General features: G+C 49.4%; 1 protein-coding gene across 1 annotated transcript; it reads right to left on the reverse strand.

The window, feature by feature from the left end:
• Positions 1-3,421: 3,421 nt before the first annotated feature.
• On the reverse strand, positions 3,422-11,089 carry KRT84 (keratin 84). The gene is made up of 9 exons (XM_005570927.5): positions 10,544-11,089; positions 9,086-9,294; positions 8,500-8,560; positions 7,938-8,033; positions 6,868-7,032; positions 6,585-6,710; positions 5,865-6,085; positions 5,375-5,406; positions 3,422-3,903 (listed from the first exon to the last, which is right to left on the reverse strand). The coding sequence occupies exons 1-9, from the start codon at positions 11,087-11,089 to the stop codon at positions 3,557-3,559; spliced, it is 1,803 nt and encodes a 600-aa protein (XP_005570984.3). The 3' UTR covers positions 3,422-3,556.
• Positions 11,090-17,450: the final 6,361 nt, after the last annotated feature.

Genomic DNA, 17,450 nt, shown 5'->3' on the forward strand with positions numbered 1-17,450 from the left:
TGTGGGAAGGTTTAAAACTGTACATTCACTGCACACATACTAGATGTAGAGTTATTCAGGCAGGACTGGCTACATAATTTACAATGTCTATCTTGGTGAATGTTCCCTGTTGTCACTTGAAAAGAATGTGTATTTTTCTGTTTGAGGTGGTGTGCTCTATAAATGTCAATTAAATGAGGTTGATTGATAGTGACACAAATTACCAAAGACAGTGACAGTAGCCATTAAACTTTCCTTCTGTTAATCTGTCTTTTGTCATTTTAATTCACAGACTCCAAGCACTAAAACTAAGTGGGTAAAGGAAAGCTTTTTCTCCCTGACAGTGTGTTTCGACCATTTATGCTATATGTAATTATTAATATTGTTTTATTTGAGTTCTGTGATCTTATTATTTGTTTTCTTTTTGGCCCTTCTGATGTATGTTTCTCTATTTCTTCTTTTTTATCTTCTTTGGATTATTTAGATATTAAGTTTTTTTCTTTTGATCTATGACTTTAAAAACTCATTTATTATTATTATTATTATTATTATTATTATTGCAGAGATAGGGTCTTCTGATATTACCCAGGCTGGTCTCGAACTTCTGTGCTCAAGTGATGCTCCTGCCTCAGTCTCCTACGGTGTTGAGATTGCAGGCGTGAGCCACCACGCCTGACCTCTATTGATTTTTGAGTATATCTCTATGTATTATTTTTTAGTGGCTACTCTAGAGATACAATGTATGTAATCTACTTTTTCACAATCTACTTAGAGGTAATATGTTATCACTTACATTTACCTTCCCCCATTTATGTGATAGTCATCATAGATATTGCATCTACATAAATTAAAACCCCACCAATAGTTATCATTTTTATTTTCAATAGTCATATATTTTAAAGAACATAAAAGAAGCAAAAATAAATTTTATATTTACCCAGATATTTACCGTTTCTGTTGTTCTTCCTTCATTCCTGAAATTATGTTTTCCTCTGACATTGTTTCCTTTTAGAGCAAGTCTGCAGAAGGCAAATTCTCTTAGTTTTCCTTCATCTGAGAATGTCTTTTTGTTTCATTGTTGGTTTTGTTTTCTTTTTGCCTTGGCTTCTGAAGGAGGCTTTTGCTGGCTGTAGAATTCTGTGTTTACAGTCCTTCCCTGCCTCCACCGCCCTCGGCACTTTAAATGTGATGTGCCACCGTCGTCTATCTTTCATGGTTTCTAATGAGAAATCTATGATAATTTGAACTGTTATTCTCCTATATGTAATGTGTTATTTTTCTCTAGCTTAAAAAAAAACTTTTTAAAGATCTTATTTTCTCTTTATTCTTCAGATTGGATAATTTCTATTGATCTATCTTCAAGTTATTGACTCTCCTTTGTTTACTTCTTTTTGTTATGGGCCCATCAATGACTTTTAAAATGACAAATACTAAAATTGCCCCCAAGGGGTGTGTGTGACTTTGCACATAGAAGATGAAGTGGGAAGTCATGAGCTCCTGGAAGCAGGAGGGCTAGTGGCTGGTGACCCCACCATCAGGCAGGGCCTGAGGCTGTGAGCAAGGCAACCTCTACATCCTCAGAGTGCTGGCTGGGGTCTTGGCAATGCAGAACACACAAAAATGCGAGACGTGCTTCCTGCTCCCTCAGAAGAACTGTCTTGGAGTGAGGCTGACCAGAAAACCATTCCTACTATGAGACATGCACCCCAATGGAGCTGTGCTGTTCATGACTGTGCCTTGGCTGACTCCTGTCACCACCTGATGCTATGTCTTGCACTCTATGCTATAGTCATGGTCAATTTCAACTCCAGGCAAATTGTCAAGCTTCTGCTGTCTCCAGCGTCTGGGTTTTTGCACATGCTGTTGTTGCCTCTGCTTGGGACACTTCTTCCTTCTTAGTATGGCTAATTCATCATCCTTCACATCTCTGCTGGGACATTATATCCTTCAGGAAGTGTTTAATGATGCCCCAAGTCTGGGCTGGGCCTCTTGTTTGGGTAGTACAGCATGAGTTCTACTCATAATATAGTACTTAACATATTGAGTCAAGTGCTTGTGCACTTGTCCATCTATCAGACAGGACTGTAAGCTCTTCGAGGGTTGGGATTGAATCTTGTCCATTACCATTTTCCCAGCATCATGCCTGGTACGTGGTAGACACTTCTCAAATGTTTATTGGATGAACAGACAAAAGATGAGAGGTGGGCAGTGGGTTGTGTGGAGGGGATGGCTGGGGGTGGAAGTCTATGGGCAGATCACATAGGGCTTGTATGCCATGTTAAGGAGCTTGGGCTATTTCTGGGAGGCAGTGGGGAGCTACTGAGGGATATGAGCTGGAGGGAACCACAGTCAGTTTTTTATGTGAGAAAGGCCTTTCGAGCAGCATTGTGATGAATGAGTTGGATGGAGACACGAGTGGAAACAGAAAGACCAGGAAGGACCTATAATGAACTGGGGGAACTGAGGGTGGGTGAGACCTAGGAAACTACAGATGGAAGGGTTCACTTTGGTCATGGGAGGGTCCCTCTGGGCACAAGGCTATTCCCGGTGGTGGGGGTAAGTGGGCAGTGGGCTGGCTGGCACTTGTTTTTGGAGCCTTTGCTACCTCTCCTATGCCCTGCAGAACTGTGAGTCCCTCCAGGGAAGGGCCTGGGCCCTCTTTCCTCAGTGTCTTCCCTGTGCCCAGGACACCAGTCTTTGCCCCACCTCAGCTTGGCGGGCTGTGATCTGGTGGGGTCTAGGAGGCAACTCCCCCAACCCCAGTGTGATCCAGAAGGAGAGGCCAGAGTCCCTATGAGATGAGCTTGGCAAGTTTATTGAAAACCCAGGAACACAAAGAGCAGCGCACACAGGCAGCCCACCCCACCCAGCCCTCAGGCCTCCTTGGAGCTTGCAGACACAACCCTGCAGTGGACAGGGCTGGGCCTCACACCATGTGCAGGGGCAGGAGTACAGGGAGCATTGCAGAGCCCGCCTGTCCACCTGCACCCCACCTCGTGGACTTGCATGCTGGAGTTACACCAACAACACAGGAAGAGAAACAGCAGGACAGAAGCCACTGGGAGAAGAGCCATCTCGGGGCTTAGGGAGCCTGGGGCCACCAAAGACTGGGATCCCCTGGATCAGGGAGAGAAGGAAAGAACCTTTTCCTACCAGGGAAAGGAAGAGGAAGGAAGTGAAGGATGTGGACTTAAGGATGCCTGCAGTGTGAACAGTCAACTCCAAATTAACCCTAAGCCACGGGTGGTGAGGGCACTGGGTGGATTGTTGTTATGGCACTGAATGTGCCTTTCTCCAGGCTGTCGCTGACAGGGAGAGAAGTGATCCAAAGGAAAGAAACTGGGAAGCAGAGAGAAGCCAGCTTGGCTGGAACTGCTAATGGAGCATCTACATGGCAGAAAAATCCTCCAAGAGGACATGGGGCCAGGCAGAACAGCCGGGGGAGAGCTAAGGGGTGGCTTCCTGGCAGGAAAGAGAGCTGGAGACCCTCAAGCCCAGAGCCCATGAACCCTGGGGGCAGAAGCGGGAGCCGTGGAGCTGCTGCTTCTCTGGGCAGCAGCTGTCTGGGGCTGGGCTCTCAGTACTTGGTCCGGCGGGAGGTGGTGGTGGATATGAAGTGGACGCTGGAGCTGCGGCCGCCACTGCAGCTGCTGAAGCCCCCCTGGGTGGGCAGGGGGCAGGGGACGCTGGGGACGCAGGCCTCGCTGATGAGCACGGAGCCACTCCTGGTACCAGTGCTCAGCAGGTCCCCAGTGGCCGGGGCGACCTGGGCTCCACCCAGGTTCGGGCCGCAGGAAGCCAGGACACCACTGGTGGCACAGACGCTGCTGCTGCCTGAGAAGGTGACCCCGCTGCGGGAGAGGGTGGAGCTGGCAACCAAAGGCTCAGGCCCGCACACCAGGCCTCCCCGGGAGCTGCTGACGGCTGTGGAGAAAGAAAGCATCAGGCAAGCTGCCAACACCAGGGCCCTCCACCTCCATGCTACCCCTGGGCTGCACCTCCAGGTCTGGTGGGGAGGGAGTTGGGGCAGGGTTGTGGCATCTGGAGAAGTGGTCCCTATTGTCTACACAGTCCGTATACACTTTTTCCCTCTCTTGTCTGGATGGCTCAAAGACTGTGACTACATTAAAATCAAACATCCAGATTAAAATGATGAATTCGTCCAATTCCCCAGATGTTTGCATACATCCTTAAGTTGACTCATTTATATATGGCTAACGTCAAATTGGGTTGTGAGATGTAGGTAGTGAGCTGGATTATCCAGACAGCTGGAGCAATAGCTTCCATAAAGCCATGGGCCTTTTATCTTCCGGTTGTATTATGCCGCTTGGTGGTCTCCACATTTCCCCTAGCCCAGCACACAGGAAACTCCTCCAACACTAGTCCCTTGTCACTTCTCTCCTGACCCGCTGGTGTCTGTGCTCTGTAGCCCTCTGCTCTCCTCTGGACACACCTCCATACCTCAGGACTCAAATCCAACGAAACCTTGCTAGACCAGCCCCATCCAGGGAGGGGCACACTCTTTCCTGTCCTTTCTTCTTTCCCAGAATCCTTCCTGCCATCCACGAAGTTCACTCAGGCTTGACCTCCTGCAGAAAGCCATTGCCTGCAGCTTCCCCTGCTCACTCCCCGCCTCTGTGGGAGTGGGAAGGGACACTCTCTTCCAAGTACATGTAGCTCTGACTGTCTGACCCACCCAGTTTAGCACTTGGTTCCACTACACGTCAGTGTTCATTTGTGTTTTTGGAGTCAGAAATCTGGGTTTGAAATCTGGTTCGCCTTATGAGTTCTGGCAAATCATGTACTTTCTCTGAGTGGGCAAAACAGGGATGCCAATATCTGCTCTTCTCCCCAGGGATCCTTCCAGGGTTAGGTTGACCACCATCAACCTAGGTGATGAGCTAGGACTCATCTTCTCAAGAAGATTCTATTTCTAGAGAGCAGGGGCTGGGTCTTGCCTTGCCAGTGTCCCCAGCCTGCCGTGCCCAAAGCATGCAGGGCATCGATGGTGGGGAGATTTCCATTCGGCCTTGTTGCATTCCTTGCCATCAGGGGATGAGAGTCTCCTTTGGCAGAGGCCTTCCCATTCCTTCTAAGTCCCCTAGATATTTCCCTTGAAGGACAAGGCCACTCAAGCAAAAATGCTGGCTGTCCTCCACTTTGGAGGCCTTGCAAACCTTTGTGAATGTTTCGCTCTGGAGAAGGCAGGCTCTGGGGAGATCTCAGACCTCACCTAAGAAGGTGCTCCCTGTCCAGGGCTGGATGGTCCCAGCTCCCCTGACTGTCGTGGTTAGACCGGCCATCTAGGATGCCTCCTGACCCCAGTGTGGGCCTGAGTTTAAAGGAAGTTTGTAGAGGAGAGAAATGTGTGAAGAGGAAAAAACAAGTTTCTTACATATGTTTACCGGTCCAACACCTTCACAGAGCCTGGAAAGGGAAAGAAACAAATCATTTAACATGCACTATTGTTTACTGAAAACCCCTTTGCCATAAAAAGGGCTTTCTTGTCTGAGCAGATCTGTGGAGCAGTGGTTCTCACCCCTGGTTATACACACATCTGGGGAGTGCTGAAAAACTGCACGTTCTTAGACCCTATCCCAAAACCATTAAATTAAAATATTTAAGGAAATTTATCATTAGTAGTAATTTTAGCAAAATTTCTAATGATTCTAGTGAAGCTTGTCTAGACTTGCATTTGAGAGTCACAGATCTAGAGCCTTCTTCTAACTCCCTGACAAGGGCAATGCAACTAATGTTTGCAGAGAAGGTATTGTTATCTTTAAAGACTAAGTATGTCTGCAGTTCTTCACTGTCCCCTTCTCTTCCTTAATCTTTCTAGATGCCTAAGTCTGACTTCACTCTCCTGCTGGACTGAGAGCACTCACCGGCTCTCCTCGCCCTCCAGCAGGCGCCTGTAGGTGGCGATCTCGATGTCCAGGCCCAGCTTGGCATTCATCAGCTCCTGGTACTCGCGCAGCTGCCGCGCCATGTCCTGCTTGGCCTGCTGCAGGGCACACTCCAGGTCTGCCAGCTTGCATTTGGCGTCATTGAGGGTCGCCTCACCCTGCCGCTCGGCCTCGGCCACTGCAGCCTCCAACTTGGCACGCTGCAGGAAAGGCAGTTTGCAGGTAGGCTTCGGCAGTGCCAGGGCATCCCCAGGTTGGGTTAGAAACACTGCCCCTCTTAGTAGGAACATAGCCTGGGGCCAAGGCAGGGAGGGACCCCGTGGTGGCTGCTTTCCAGGGCACTGGAGATCCTGTAGTTTGATGTCACTATGGGGTAGGGCATTGCTCTTTTGTTTCCATCCCCACTGACTTTGTCCCTCCTGATTTCAGCTGCTCCAGAGCCATGGCATCTAGAGGGTAATCTTATTCTTTCTGTACCACCTTCCCTGCTGGGGTCTGCCCTAGGCCTTTACTTCTGTGTGGGAAGCTCTCCTTCCCTTCCATATTTTTATCCTCCAGAAAGCCTTCCTGAACTGGTCCCTCCATTCCTTGGTTTCTGGATCTTGATGGTCTCCCTTACCTCATTAGACTTGGGGGTTCCCAAAACCTGAGGCCCTGGTTCTCCCTCATCTGAGGCTTTCCCTCCTTTCCTTTGCCCACCTGAGCCTTGGTGTGCTCAATCTCTGCCTTCAGCCTCTGGATCAGGCGGGTCAGTTCGTTGATCTCGTTCCGTGTGTTGCGCAGGTTGTCACAGTGTTGGCCAGCTGTCACCTGCATCTCTTCATACTGGGGAGAGGGGAAGGTATTTTGAGGGTTCAAAGGTCAGGTCAAGATCACAGCCCCCACTGAGTTGGGGGCCTCAAACCTCCCTGGGCCCGCTCTATTATATATGAGTCTTATCCCCAGAGCTGCCTCCATCCCTTCCCCAGCCTCCACTGCCCACCTTGGTCTGGTACCAGGCCTCAGCATCAGCCCGGCTGCGCCTGGCCACCTCCTCATACTGGGCCTTGACCTCAGCGATGATCCCGTCAAGGTCCAGGTCACGGCTGTTGTCCATCTTCACAATGACCGATGTCTCTGAGATGTGTGACTGCAGCAACTGGATTTCCTGTGTTGGAGGATTGGGGAGATAGATGTGCTTAGAGTCTCATTTAGTAGCTGGGACTTTGCCACAGGGTGCCCAGGAAGTGGTGTCATGGGCAGAGAGCATCACTTATTGGTTCGTAAAAAGGCAAGACCATCTAAATTGATGATAAAGAAAAAGACATGCCTGAGAACCATCTCAGGCTGACTTTAGAACTCTTGTGATCTACTCAGAGATATCCCTTTAACACACTACTTTGCTCAGTGAGTATTAAAGCCATGGGGACCTAAAAACATGGTGGAAGAAAGTGGGAGCTTTTCTAGGGCTTAGATTTTCTTAGATTATCTGCAAAGTGCCTGGGCTGGTCACAGACCATTGAGACCTGACAATATTTTAGCACATGGTGGTCTAGGAATTCCTATATCCCAAGCCCTTAATAGAAGAACCAAGGGGCTTGGGACTGGCCTGCAAATAGAATTCCAGAGGAGGCTTTCCTCTTCACTTAGAGCTAGCAATTCAGCTCTGGCTGGGCCTATACCAGACTGGACAGATTGCTTATGAAGCAAAAGACAGCTGGTTTTGCTAATTAGGTCAAACACATTTTTTTCTCACTTCTCCTGGCAAATCAATTTTTCAGTCTTCTGGTCAGTACACAGGAAGTGACATTTCTAGATCTCAGTCTTTAAATTGGCAAATAAGGAGTTGGATCATAGATCCAAGGAGTTTGACCTGCATCCGACTGCTGAAAAGCCTGCTCACCTTCCCTTCCCCATTTGAGGATATATTGGCATATACAGCATACAGATTTGAGTGAGAGGAAAGCTATATTATGGTAAATGTTTGAAAATATGCTAGCCCAGACTAAGCCCTCAGGGAGTCTGGGCCAAGCATTGATCTCCTTGGGTGCCCTAGAGAAGATGAGCCCTCACCTCCATGTAAAGGGTTTTTAGAAAGTCAATTTCCTGAGTTAGGGTATCCACGTTGGCCTCGAGATCAGACTTATTCATGAAAGCTGCATCCACATCCTGTATAAAACAGAGAAGGATAAATACTCATCGCCTGGCCACTGTTTCACCTTCCCACCCGGGTCTGGAGATGGGGGCAAAGAGGCAGCCACTTCCCACAGATGGTAAGGTCGCTGCATAGAAGTGAAGCTCAGTGACTTTTACTCTTTTCCCTATTATAATGCCAACATTTCCCCAAGGGCTGCTGGACATTTTCTGATGTTCAGTTAGAGGCAAAGAAAATCTAGACAATCCAAGATACTTAGGTCATCTTTTCATACCTCTGCTCGCACGTGACCCAATCCTAAAGAATCTGAGGCTGAACCTGAACTTTGTAGGAAATCTCTTGTTATCTCTGAGGTTCCACTGTCTTGGTGGTGTGAGTAGTCCCAGACTCCACAGGGCTGCCTTGGCAGTTTCCTGGGGAGTCTTGAGAACATTTGCTAGTCCAGAGGAGAAGTTGGGCAGGGCTGTGGTTACCCCTTACCTTCTTCAGAGCCACAAACTCATTCTCAGCATTGGCCCGACATACCACTTCCTCTTCATACCTGATGACAAAAGTTAAGAGGGCGAGTTCTTGCTCTGAACTGAGAGGCAGTTACTCCCAACTCCCCAGTGAACCTCTCAAGACCTCTCAGTTCATGCAGGAGCATGGTTCCCTACTGCTATCTGAATGCTATAACATCGTCTCCTCTGTCTCATCTTCATGACCTTTCATAAGCCAGTGCCTCTCAGTTTCTCCAAAGCCATTCCACGTTCTTAACGTGGGTTTGGGATCTGAAAACTTGGTGTATTGCTTTGTTTCTCTGATAGAAATGATGTAGGATCATTGCACTTGACTATAGAGCAAGTAGGGCCCAACTGAAAAAGATGCTAAACATGGGCACCGTTTTCCTCAGCAGGGCCTCCTCCTCTCTGTTCACATATCACTACCCCCTACCCCTGTCCCCAGGCTTGATGTGGTAACCAGCATTCAACCCTGATCCTTCCAGCTGCTCTCATCTGAGCTTGGCAGCTGATTCTGGGGCCAGCCCAGGCCTGTCATTGGTCTGTGCAGCTCAGATGTCACTCACTTCTTCTTGAAGCCCTCAAGGACATCCTGCAGGTGGTTCCTCTCAGCCTGGAGCCGGGCCTGGTCGCTGACCAGCGCCTCCAACTGCCTCCGCAGGTTGGTGATGTAGCTCTCAAAGAGTGGCTCCAGGTTGCTCCTGACACATTTCTGCTCTTGGAGGAAGCTCCACTTGGTCTCCAGGAGCTTATTCTGCTGCTCTAGGAACTGCACCTAAATCCACAGGGCACAGAAGTGGCATTTGAAGTGCTTGGTAGGGTTCATGCCTTGACCAAGCTCTTGAGATGGCCAGCGATGACTTGACCACGTGTCGACAGGGTTCTCTCCTCTGCTGACTTTCATTCCTCCACTAACTCAGCACAAGCTGGAAGGGCAGGTTGTGACTCCCTCCTTGTGCTCAGTTAGGCCTAGTTACCAATATGGGGTTTTGAACCGTAGCACTTCAGTACCATTCCCCTATCTAGCCTCTAAGAAAGGGATACACCTGTACATCAGGAAGTTGGAAGAGTTGGTTCTATTTAAGCTGGGGTTTTCCTATATCTGAAAACTGATGCCAGGCATCCCTGGCAGAGAATGAGGAGCAGAGTAAACTACATTTGGGGTGGGATATGGTACTAGAAGGTGGGAATTCTCAGATTGTAAGTCCTATCCAACATCTCAGATACTCCACTGGCTGAGATGTGTAAAGCTGGAAGATAACTTATAGATCCTTTACCCCAGCCTCTCATTTTAGAGAGGAAGAACCCAAAACTCACAGAGGTTCTCCTCCATTCTCAGACATAACCATTCCATCTCCACATAGACACGGTGTGTGGGCTGTCAGTTCCTCTGGGTTATCCTCATCACTGTTCCCACTTATCTCCCTGGAGACCAGGGACTACCAGTGGTCATTCCCTACAATTTCCCTGAATCTAGGCAACTTGGCCAAATTTTGATACCCCATGAGGGGGTATGAATTCTTCTTCTTTTTTTTTAGTTAATCAACTCCATTCTCTGCTTTTCTAAGCCTGAACAGATGAGGCCACTCAGCCTCAGAAACTATGAAAACTTCATAAGGAACAAAAGAATCTCAAAGAATAAAACCTCTTAAACATATACCAGCCAACACCTGGCTAAAGTCCCAGTGTTTCCAGTCCGTTTCAGAGACATTTCTAAGTGACCAGATGGAACATCTTAGTTTGTCGAGATGCCCTCGAGTTTGGCTGGATGCTCCTCTGTCCTCCAGAAGATGTCACCACTGTCTGAGTCTATCCCACCATGCAGCACGTCCTCTGGCTTGGCCTTGCTCTGCAGCAGAGCAACCCAGAAAGCGCACCACAATGCCTGAGGTAGGCACTTGAAAGATCTGAGGTCAAGGTCAAGTCCCCAGAACTGGGCCAGTAGTTCTTTTTAAAGGAAAGGGCACTCTAGTGCATTTTGCCTGTCATATTCCTAGACCCAGAGATTCAGCTATCATAGGTACCTTGTCAATGAAGGAGGCAAACTTGTTGTTAAGGGTCTTGATTTGCTCCTTCTCATCCTTCTTCACCCTCTGGGCATTGGGGTCAATCTCCAGGTTGAGGGGGGTCAGCAGGCTCTTGTTCACAGTCACAGCTGTGATAGATGGGGCTGCTGGGACTCCAACTCCTCCAACTCTGTAGCCAAAGCCAGGGCCACCAAAGCCATAGCCAATGCCACTGCCAGCTCCAAAGCCCAGACCAACACAGCTGCCAGCCCCAGGCCCCAGACCAATACCTCTCCCATCACCAAAACCCATCCCACAGCCAGCACCAAAGCCGACTCCACAGCGGCCAGGCCGAGGGCCAACAGCTGCTCTCCGGGGTGAGTACGATCCAAAGGTGATGACGCTCCGACTACCAAAGCTGCCAAGGCCCCGGAAGCCGGGCCCACTCCAGCAGGAGACAGAGTTGGCCCGGAAGCGGTTCAGGTTCTGCGGTGTCATTGCTGAGCAAGAGCTGAAGTTGCCCACCCGGTGACCAGAGCTGACTCGGTAGGAGCGGCAAGACATGGTGGCTTCCTGGTTGGGAGCGAAAGAGCGAGTGTAGAATGGGCAAGCTGGAGCTGGGAGTCCCTCTGAGGCCAGTGGATCCCTTGCACCGCTTTTATGCGTATGGTGATCTGAGGCTTGGCCCCATAAAAACGAAAAAATCCATTTGCAGGCATTTATGAGCTTGGGTAGTTAGCAGAAACTCTTCATGCCTATAACCTCCTTGACAATGAGTTAACTCAGACACACCTAGTCTCATCGGGATGAGGACTGTAACAGCAAACCAATAAACATTAAAAACACATAAACACATAAACATTAAAGTCCTATTTTTCCCTATAAGTCCACCACAATTGCCATTATGGGGACATTAATTTGCTTTGGTCATAAATGCAATAAGTTTTTTCACTGTAAGTGTGGCTAACCACCAGAAAGTTAGGATGGCAACAGCTCCAGCAAGAGGCTCACAAAGGATGCATCCATGAAGATATAACCCCCTAAAGAGGTGGGGGTGTGTGCACATCTCCAAGTAAGAAGTGATATGGAGAAAATACAGTTTGTTGCATTTCTGTAAATCAATTAAATCATCAAAAAACCTTCTGCCATGTTTTATCTGATATGGCTGTTTATACAAGAGTTGAATCTACAGTAAAGTTCATTTGGGCTAGTGTAGACACATCTGTGATTTGAGACACTCAGAGATATTCATTCATTCAACAGTTTTAGAGTGCCTACTATGTACCCAGCAGTGTGCTTGGTGCTGAGGGTACAGAGATTACAAAGACAGTCTCTATCTTCATGGTAGTGGGGGAAGATTTATCTAAAAAATACATTTTTTTTAGAGACAGGGTCTATGTTGCCCAGGCTGGTCTTGAACTCCTGGGCTCAAGTGATCCTCCCGTCTCCGCCTCCCAGGTAGCTGGGACTACAGGCATGCACCACCGTGCCCAGTAGAACGTTCATCTTGAGGACTTTCAGCAGCCAATACTTTGTGGCATGATTTGAGGCCAGAGCGTCGGAAATTTTCTGTATAGAAAGTTAACTACATGATTTTTAGCCCCAAAATACACCATAGGGGTGATTTATAGGCCTGTCCATTCAGGTTCCTTGAATTATTGATGAATCTTTGGTTAGGGTAGAGAGACACAAAGCAATATACATCTGGATAGAAAAGGAAAAGTTCTCAGCAACTGAATATTATCATTGTTATCAACATTGCAGCTCTTTTAGGACCCTGAGCCAGGCTGGTGTTTACCTCTTCTATTCTACTGTGTCCTCTGCCCAGGGGAACTCATGTTTGACTGGATGCTTGAGATTCTTTGGGATGCTTGGAATTCTACTTGGAAGGGGATGTATGCATGCTTTTGACCAGAAGCATCCAGCTCATTTGTGCAGTTTTTTTTTTTTCCCAGCTATCAGGAAATGAATGTATGTTTAAGGGGGAAATGAAGCAGAAAAACAATAAGAAGTGCATACTTCTCGTCAAAATCACCAGTGGCCTCCATGTTAAATTCAGTGGTCTGTCCCCAGCCCTCACTTTCTTCACATAGCTGACCATGCCCTTTCTCTTGAAACACATTCTTTCGATTTTCAGACACTACACTCTCTCGATTTCTTGCCACTCTCTCTAGCCTTCTTAGCCAGTTCCTCCTCATATCCCCAACCTCTAGACACTGAAGAGTCCCTGGCTCAATCTTTGGGTATCTATTCTCTTCTTTAGACTCATTGCCTTGGTGACGTTATACAGACTCACAACTTTAAATACCATCTATCCATTCATGACTGCCAAGGCACATCTCCATCCCAGACCCTCTTACCCCTAAATGCCACGCATATGTTTTAACTGGCCTCTATTTGGATATCAGATAAGCCTCTCAAACTTTATACAGTCGTCCCTTGATATCTCCAGGGAGCTGGTTCCAGGACCCCCAGGGATACCAAAATCCATGGATGCTCATTGAGCCTCTGATATAAAATTTTGTGGTATTTGCATGTAACCCACACACATCCTCCTGTATACTTGAAATCATCACTGGATTATAATATCTAATACAATGTAAATGCTATGTAAATAGTTGTTATACTCTATTGACAAGAAAAAAGTCTGTATTTGTTCAGCACAGATGCAATTTTGTTTGAATAGTTTCAATCTGCAGTTGGTTGAATCCACAAAGCTGGGAGCCACAGATACAGGGCTGACTTTGTAATCAAAACTGTTCTCCTAATTGTTCCTACTAAGTATGTTCCACTTGTCAACATCACTATCTCTGCAATAGTTCACGCCAGAAATCTTGAAGTCATCCTTTTGTCCTCTGTTTTTCATTTCCCTTTTCCCACATTCAATTTATTGGCAAATTCTCCCTTCAAACTATATCCAGACTCCTACTCCTTCTCACCATCCTGCCGCTCCCATGCTGGCCCAGGCCCATCTCTTCCCACAGCATCTTCTGAACTATGCTCCCAGCTGGTCTCCCAGCTTCCTCCCTTGCCCCTTCAGACTTTTCTTAGCAGCACAGAGCAATCCTTTAAAAATGTGTCAGATCATGCCATTTCCATGCCCAAACTCCTCCCATGGTTTCCCACCCACTCAGAGTCAATGCCCTGTAAGACGCTAGGCAGTGTGCCTCCCTCTTCCCTGACTTCATGTCCTCCACCTGTCCTGCTGCCCACTGTGTTCCAGCCACTCGGGCATCCTGGCTGTCCATCAAACAGGCAGAACGACTCCTGCCTCGGATGCTTACCCTCTTGCTGTTTTCTCTGCTGGGAACCTTTTTCCTCAAATAGCTGCATGGTTGGGTCCCTTGACTCTTCCAGGGCTTTGTTCATATGTCATCCTCTCAGCTTCTATTGGAAACTCCCTGTCCTCCCTGTACGCCTGCCCCTCTTCCTTGTCTCCTTAGCATTTACAGCCATCTGAGGTCCTCTCCCTGAGTGGATTTGCCTGTTGTCGTTGACTTGCCCTGGCTGAAGCAAAGCTTTTGGAGGCAGACACCACTGTGCATTTTGCTCTGTTGGGGTCCCCAGGGCTCAGAGTGGGGCACATGGTGGGCATTCTGTATAGTTTCATTGAGTGAATGGAAGAGGCTGCAAAGATTAAAAGCAGGAGGAGAAAGGAACAGGGAGTGTGAAGAACAGGAATTTGGACATTTGGTTTTGCAGATATTTCAGGAAAAAGAGACTCCAGGTTCCCAAATGGGCAGGAATGGCCCAGGAGGGGACGGTGGTGCAGAAACTCAAGAGCTCACAGAACCAATCCGGTTTGTCCCCCAGCTCCAGCCTCTTGGGGTTTGAGCCAGGCTACTTGAATGAAAGGGCATCCCACTCTTCTGAGGCCAGGCAAGGGGTTCCAGGACATTGGGGCAGGGGGACCAGAGGCTGCCTGGTGGAGGTGGAAGGGGAAGGGAGTGGGAGGGATGGCCTGCCTAGAGAACCCTGTTGGGGACCCAGAAGATGATATCGATTTTAGAGTCAGATGGACCTGGGTGAAACTCAGATTTGTCACCAAGTAGCAGTATGATCTTGAATAGTGCTATACCAAGGGCAGGGTGGTGGCCAGGTTCTGCTGCAGGTGCAGGCACTAGAGGAACTTATCTGCAGAGAACTTTAAAACCAAATACAACCAGCTTATTAACATTTTTTGGCACACATTGGCCATTCTAAATAATGTTAGTAGTCCATTCCACTCCTATGGTATACCAAAGACCTTGGGGAAATTGTTTAACCTCTAAACCTCAGTTTCTTCACAAATATGGAATATTCCCTATTTCATAGTATGATGAGGATTGAATAGGAAGTGCCTGGGATGTGCACTGTGCAGTGCCTGGCAGCTGCTACTGTACTCCATTCCTTTCCCTTGCTCTTTCCTCCCTCCCTTCCTCCCTTTTCTTCTCTGTTTTGCACAATCCTCCCTTCACTTCTACACTGTCATCCCTGTTCCATCCACACCCGCCTCCTTCCCGTTCCAGTGGCAGACACATTCATACCCCATTAGCCATTCCAGTCCCATGTCCCAGCTTCCCTCAACCCTGATCAGGCTGGGTGGGGTGGGGTTAACTGTAATTGGGACCAGTCAAGCATAGCCCTTGCTCTGCCATCAGCAGTTTGTAGTTTGGAAGCATTATTTCGCCAGACGATGCATAACACAACCCTCAGTCATTTTTTAGGGGGTGGCAGGTGGGGAGAGGGGGTGGAGTTGCCCTGGCAACTCTGGGCGGGAGGTTTTGCTGCTGCAACAGTTTCTTCTTGCTGTTGTCAGTCAGCCTGAGTGTAACTCCAGAGACCTGCGGGCTGAGCCCAGGCTCCGTGGCTGCATTACTATGCCTGGTTGCTGGGTCATCAGGATGCTATCTGTGGAGCAGGGAGGAGGCAGAAACGCTGAGTAGAGGAAAGGGAGGGGAAGCGCTGCGTGAGGGAGGGGGACATCCTGGTTGGCCATGCAGGTTCTGGCAACCCTGTTTGCACTGTGGCTGGGTGTGTATGTGGGAAAGGGGATGACAGGGGAAGAAGCCCAGATGCTGAGAAGTCTTCAGAGGGCTTCTGTTTTGCCTGAGGACGAGTTGTGCTGGAGAGAGGCACTGGCTGGGGAGGTTTTCATGCTGAGACCTGCTCCTGCTGGGAAAGGAAGCTTCGGAGTCCCCCAGCAAGGGTGGGTTGGGGGGCAGGGGGGTGTGTGTGAGAGGCTAGGTCTACCCTTGCCAGTACCTCCTCCTCTCTCCCCTCTCAGATGAATGAACACACCTCCCCAGGGGAGATAAAGCACCCCCTTCTTGTTTTCTACCCACCCCTAATACTTCTTCCAGGAAGGATGATTTCTTCAGGTTTAATGCAACGTCTCACATTGCCCACAAGGCTGTCACCTGTCCAGAGTGAAAACGTGGCTCCTGGTAGACATCTAGTTCAGTTTGCTTCAACACGCTAATGTGTGCCTGGCATTGCACTTAGGTGCTAGGATGGCTAGGACAGCCTCTTCCAGGTTCAGTGACCCCAAGCGCCCCCTCTTCTGCTCATGGTGCCATTTCTAGAGCCATTTTCCCAATTCAAGCCCCTGCCAGGATTCTTTCTAGGTACTTGGTGAACCTGGCTGGAGCGTGGCAGTCGTGGGTGGACCTGGGACCACAGATGTGACTGGTGTGAGGAAGGGCCATTAAGGGCAGAGTCACCCAAGGGAGGGGCCAGGGAAGCAAGGAGGGGCCGTGTGGGAGGGAGAGAAACTCTGGTGAGCACTTGAGAGCTTCGGGAGGAAGAAGGCCAGGAAATGGGCGACTTTCTGTGGAGACAGGCACAGAAACACAGAGCTCCACTCCAGGTCCCCGCAGCCTCACGAGGCCTCTCTGGGCTGTTCCCCATCCTGTCCTCACTGGCACACTCTGGAGGGGCTGGGATTAGGAGACTCCAGGCCAAGCCGAGTGCAGTGAAGCTCTGGCTTCATACAGACAGTTCTCTTTCTCACCAGCGCAGGAGGCCGGGGCCTGTTCCTTCTGTATCCCAGCACCCAGTGCAGGGCTGACCCCAGAAGACACTCAAGGAGGTGTTTGCTGTGTTGAATGGAATGCAGATGTCCCAGCCACCACCAGGAGGCACTTTTGTCCCGCCTGTTTTGAATGTTTCCTCTCCTGGGGAGGAAGGGGGAATGGGGACTCAGCTGCACGATGCTGGGGAGTCCCTGGTGGGCGTCCTGGAGGGGATGCCCTGGTGTCTGTGCTCACATCCAGGGCTGAGCGGGGGAGCACACTCCTGGGATGAGCAGTGCTTACAGGGTGGCTCCAGGCAGCCTCCCTGCCCAGCAGACACTTATCAGGGGCCGGGCATTCTGGAACCAAAGTCTCAAGGGGATGGTCCCCAGGCCCTGAGCCTGCCTCACTGCAGTGGACGGAGTCTTCCTTCCCTCTCCTCCTTCATTCTTCTCTCAGTCCCGACACAAAGGTGGGCTGTGTCCTGGGCCTCGGGCAGCCATCTGTGAGATGAGGTGGCCAGTCTCCTTGGAATCTGTTTGCTGACTATAGGGCAGAGCGTCCCTGTGGCTCTAGGGTGCTCTGAGTTAGTCCTCAGCAGGGAGTGGAGCTGGCTCCAGGGCCAGGTCCAGAGTGACGAGGCTTCAAGTGGGAACGAGGCTCTCAGATCCATCATTTCCTTCTCTCCTTCCCGGCATGTGGATGTGCGGCCCTGGAATCACATTCACAGGCCCCAGCCATGTGCTGCGTGCCCAGCTGGCAGTTGTGATGCCCCAGCCTGGAGCCTGCTGCCAGCATCCTGCCCAGACAGTCCTGTGGGCCTCCAGGGCTCAAGCTTGCTATCCCCTCCTCCTGGGAGCTTCTGGAGCCTCAGGACTAAGGCAGGACCCTCAGTTCTCTCCCCATGGCCTTCTGCTCTGCCACCATCACAA

Source organism: Macaca fascicularis, chromosome 11 (assembly GCF_037993035.2).
Source record: "Macaca fascicularis isolate 582-1 chromosome 11, T2T-MFA8v1.1".
NCBI lineage: Eukaryota > Metazoa > Chordata > Mammalia > Primates > Cercopithecidae > Macaca > Macaca fascicularis.

Excerpts from the sequence above, each read along its gene's own strand:
- KRT84 (XM_005570927.5), bottom strand. The coding sequence starts at position 11,089 with ATGTCTTGCCGCTCCTACCGAGTCAGCTCTGGTCACCGGGTGGGCAAC. Across the intron at positions 6,086-6,584 it reads TTGAGCACACCAAGGCTCAG|CGTGCCAAGTTGGAGGCTGC; the intron begins GTGGGCAAAGGA and ends CCTTTCCTGCAG. Across the intron at positions 3,904-5,374 it reads TGTTGGACCGGTAAACATAT|CCGTCAGCAGCTCCCGGGGA; the intron begins GTAAGAAACTTG and ends CTTTCTCCACAG.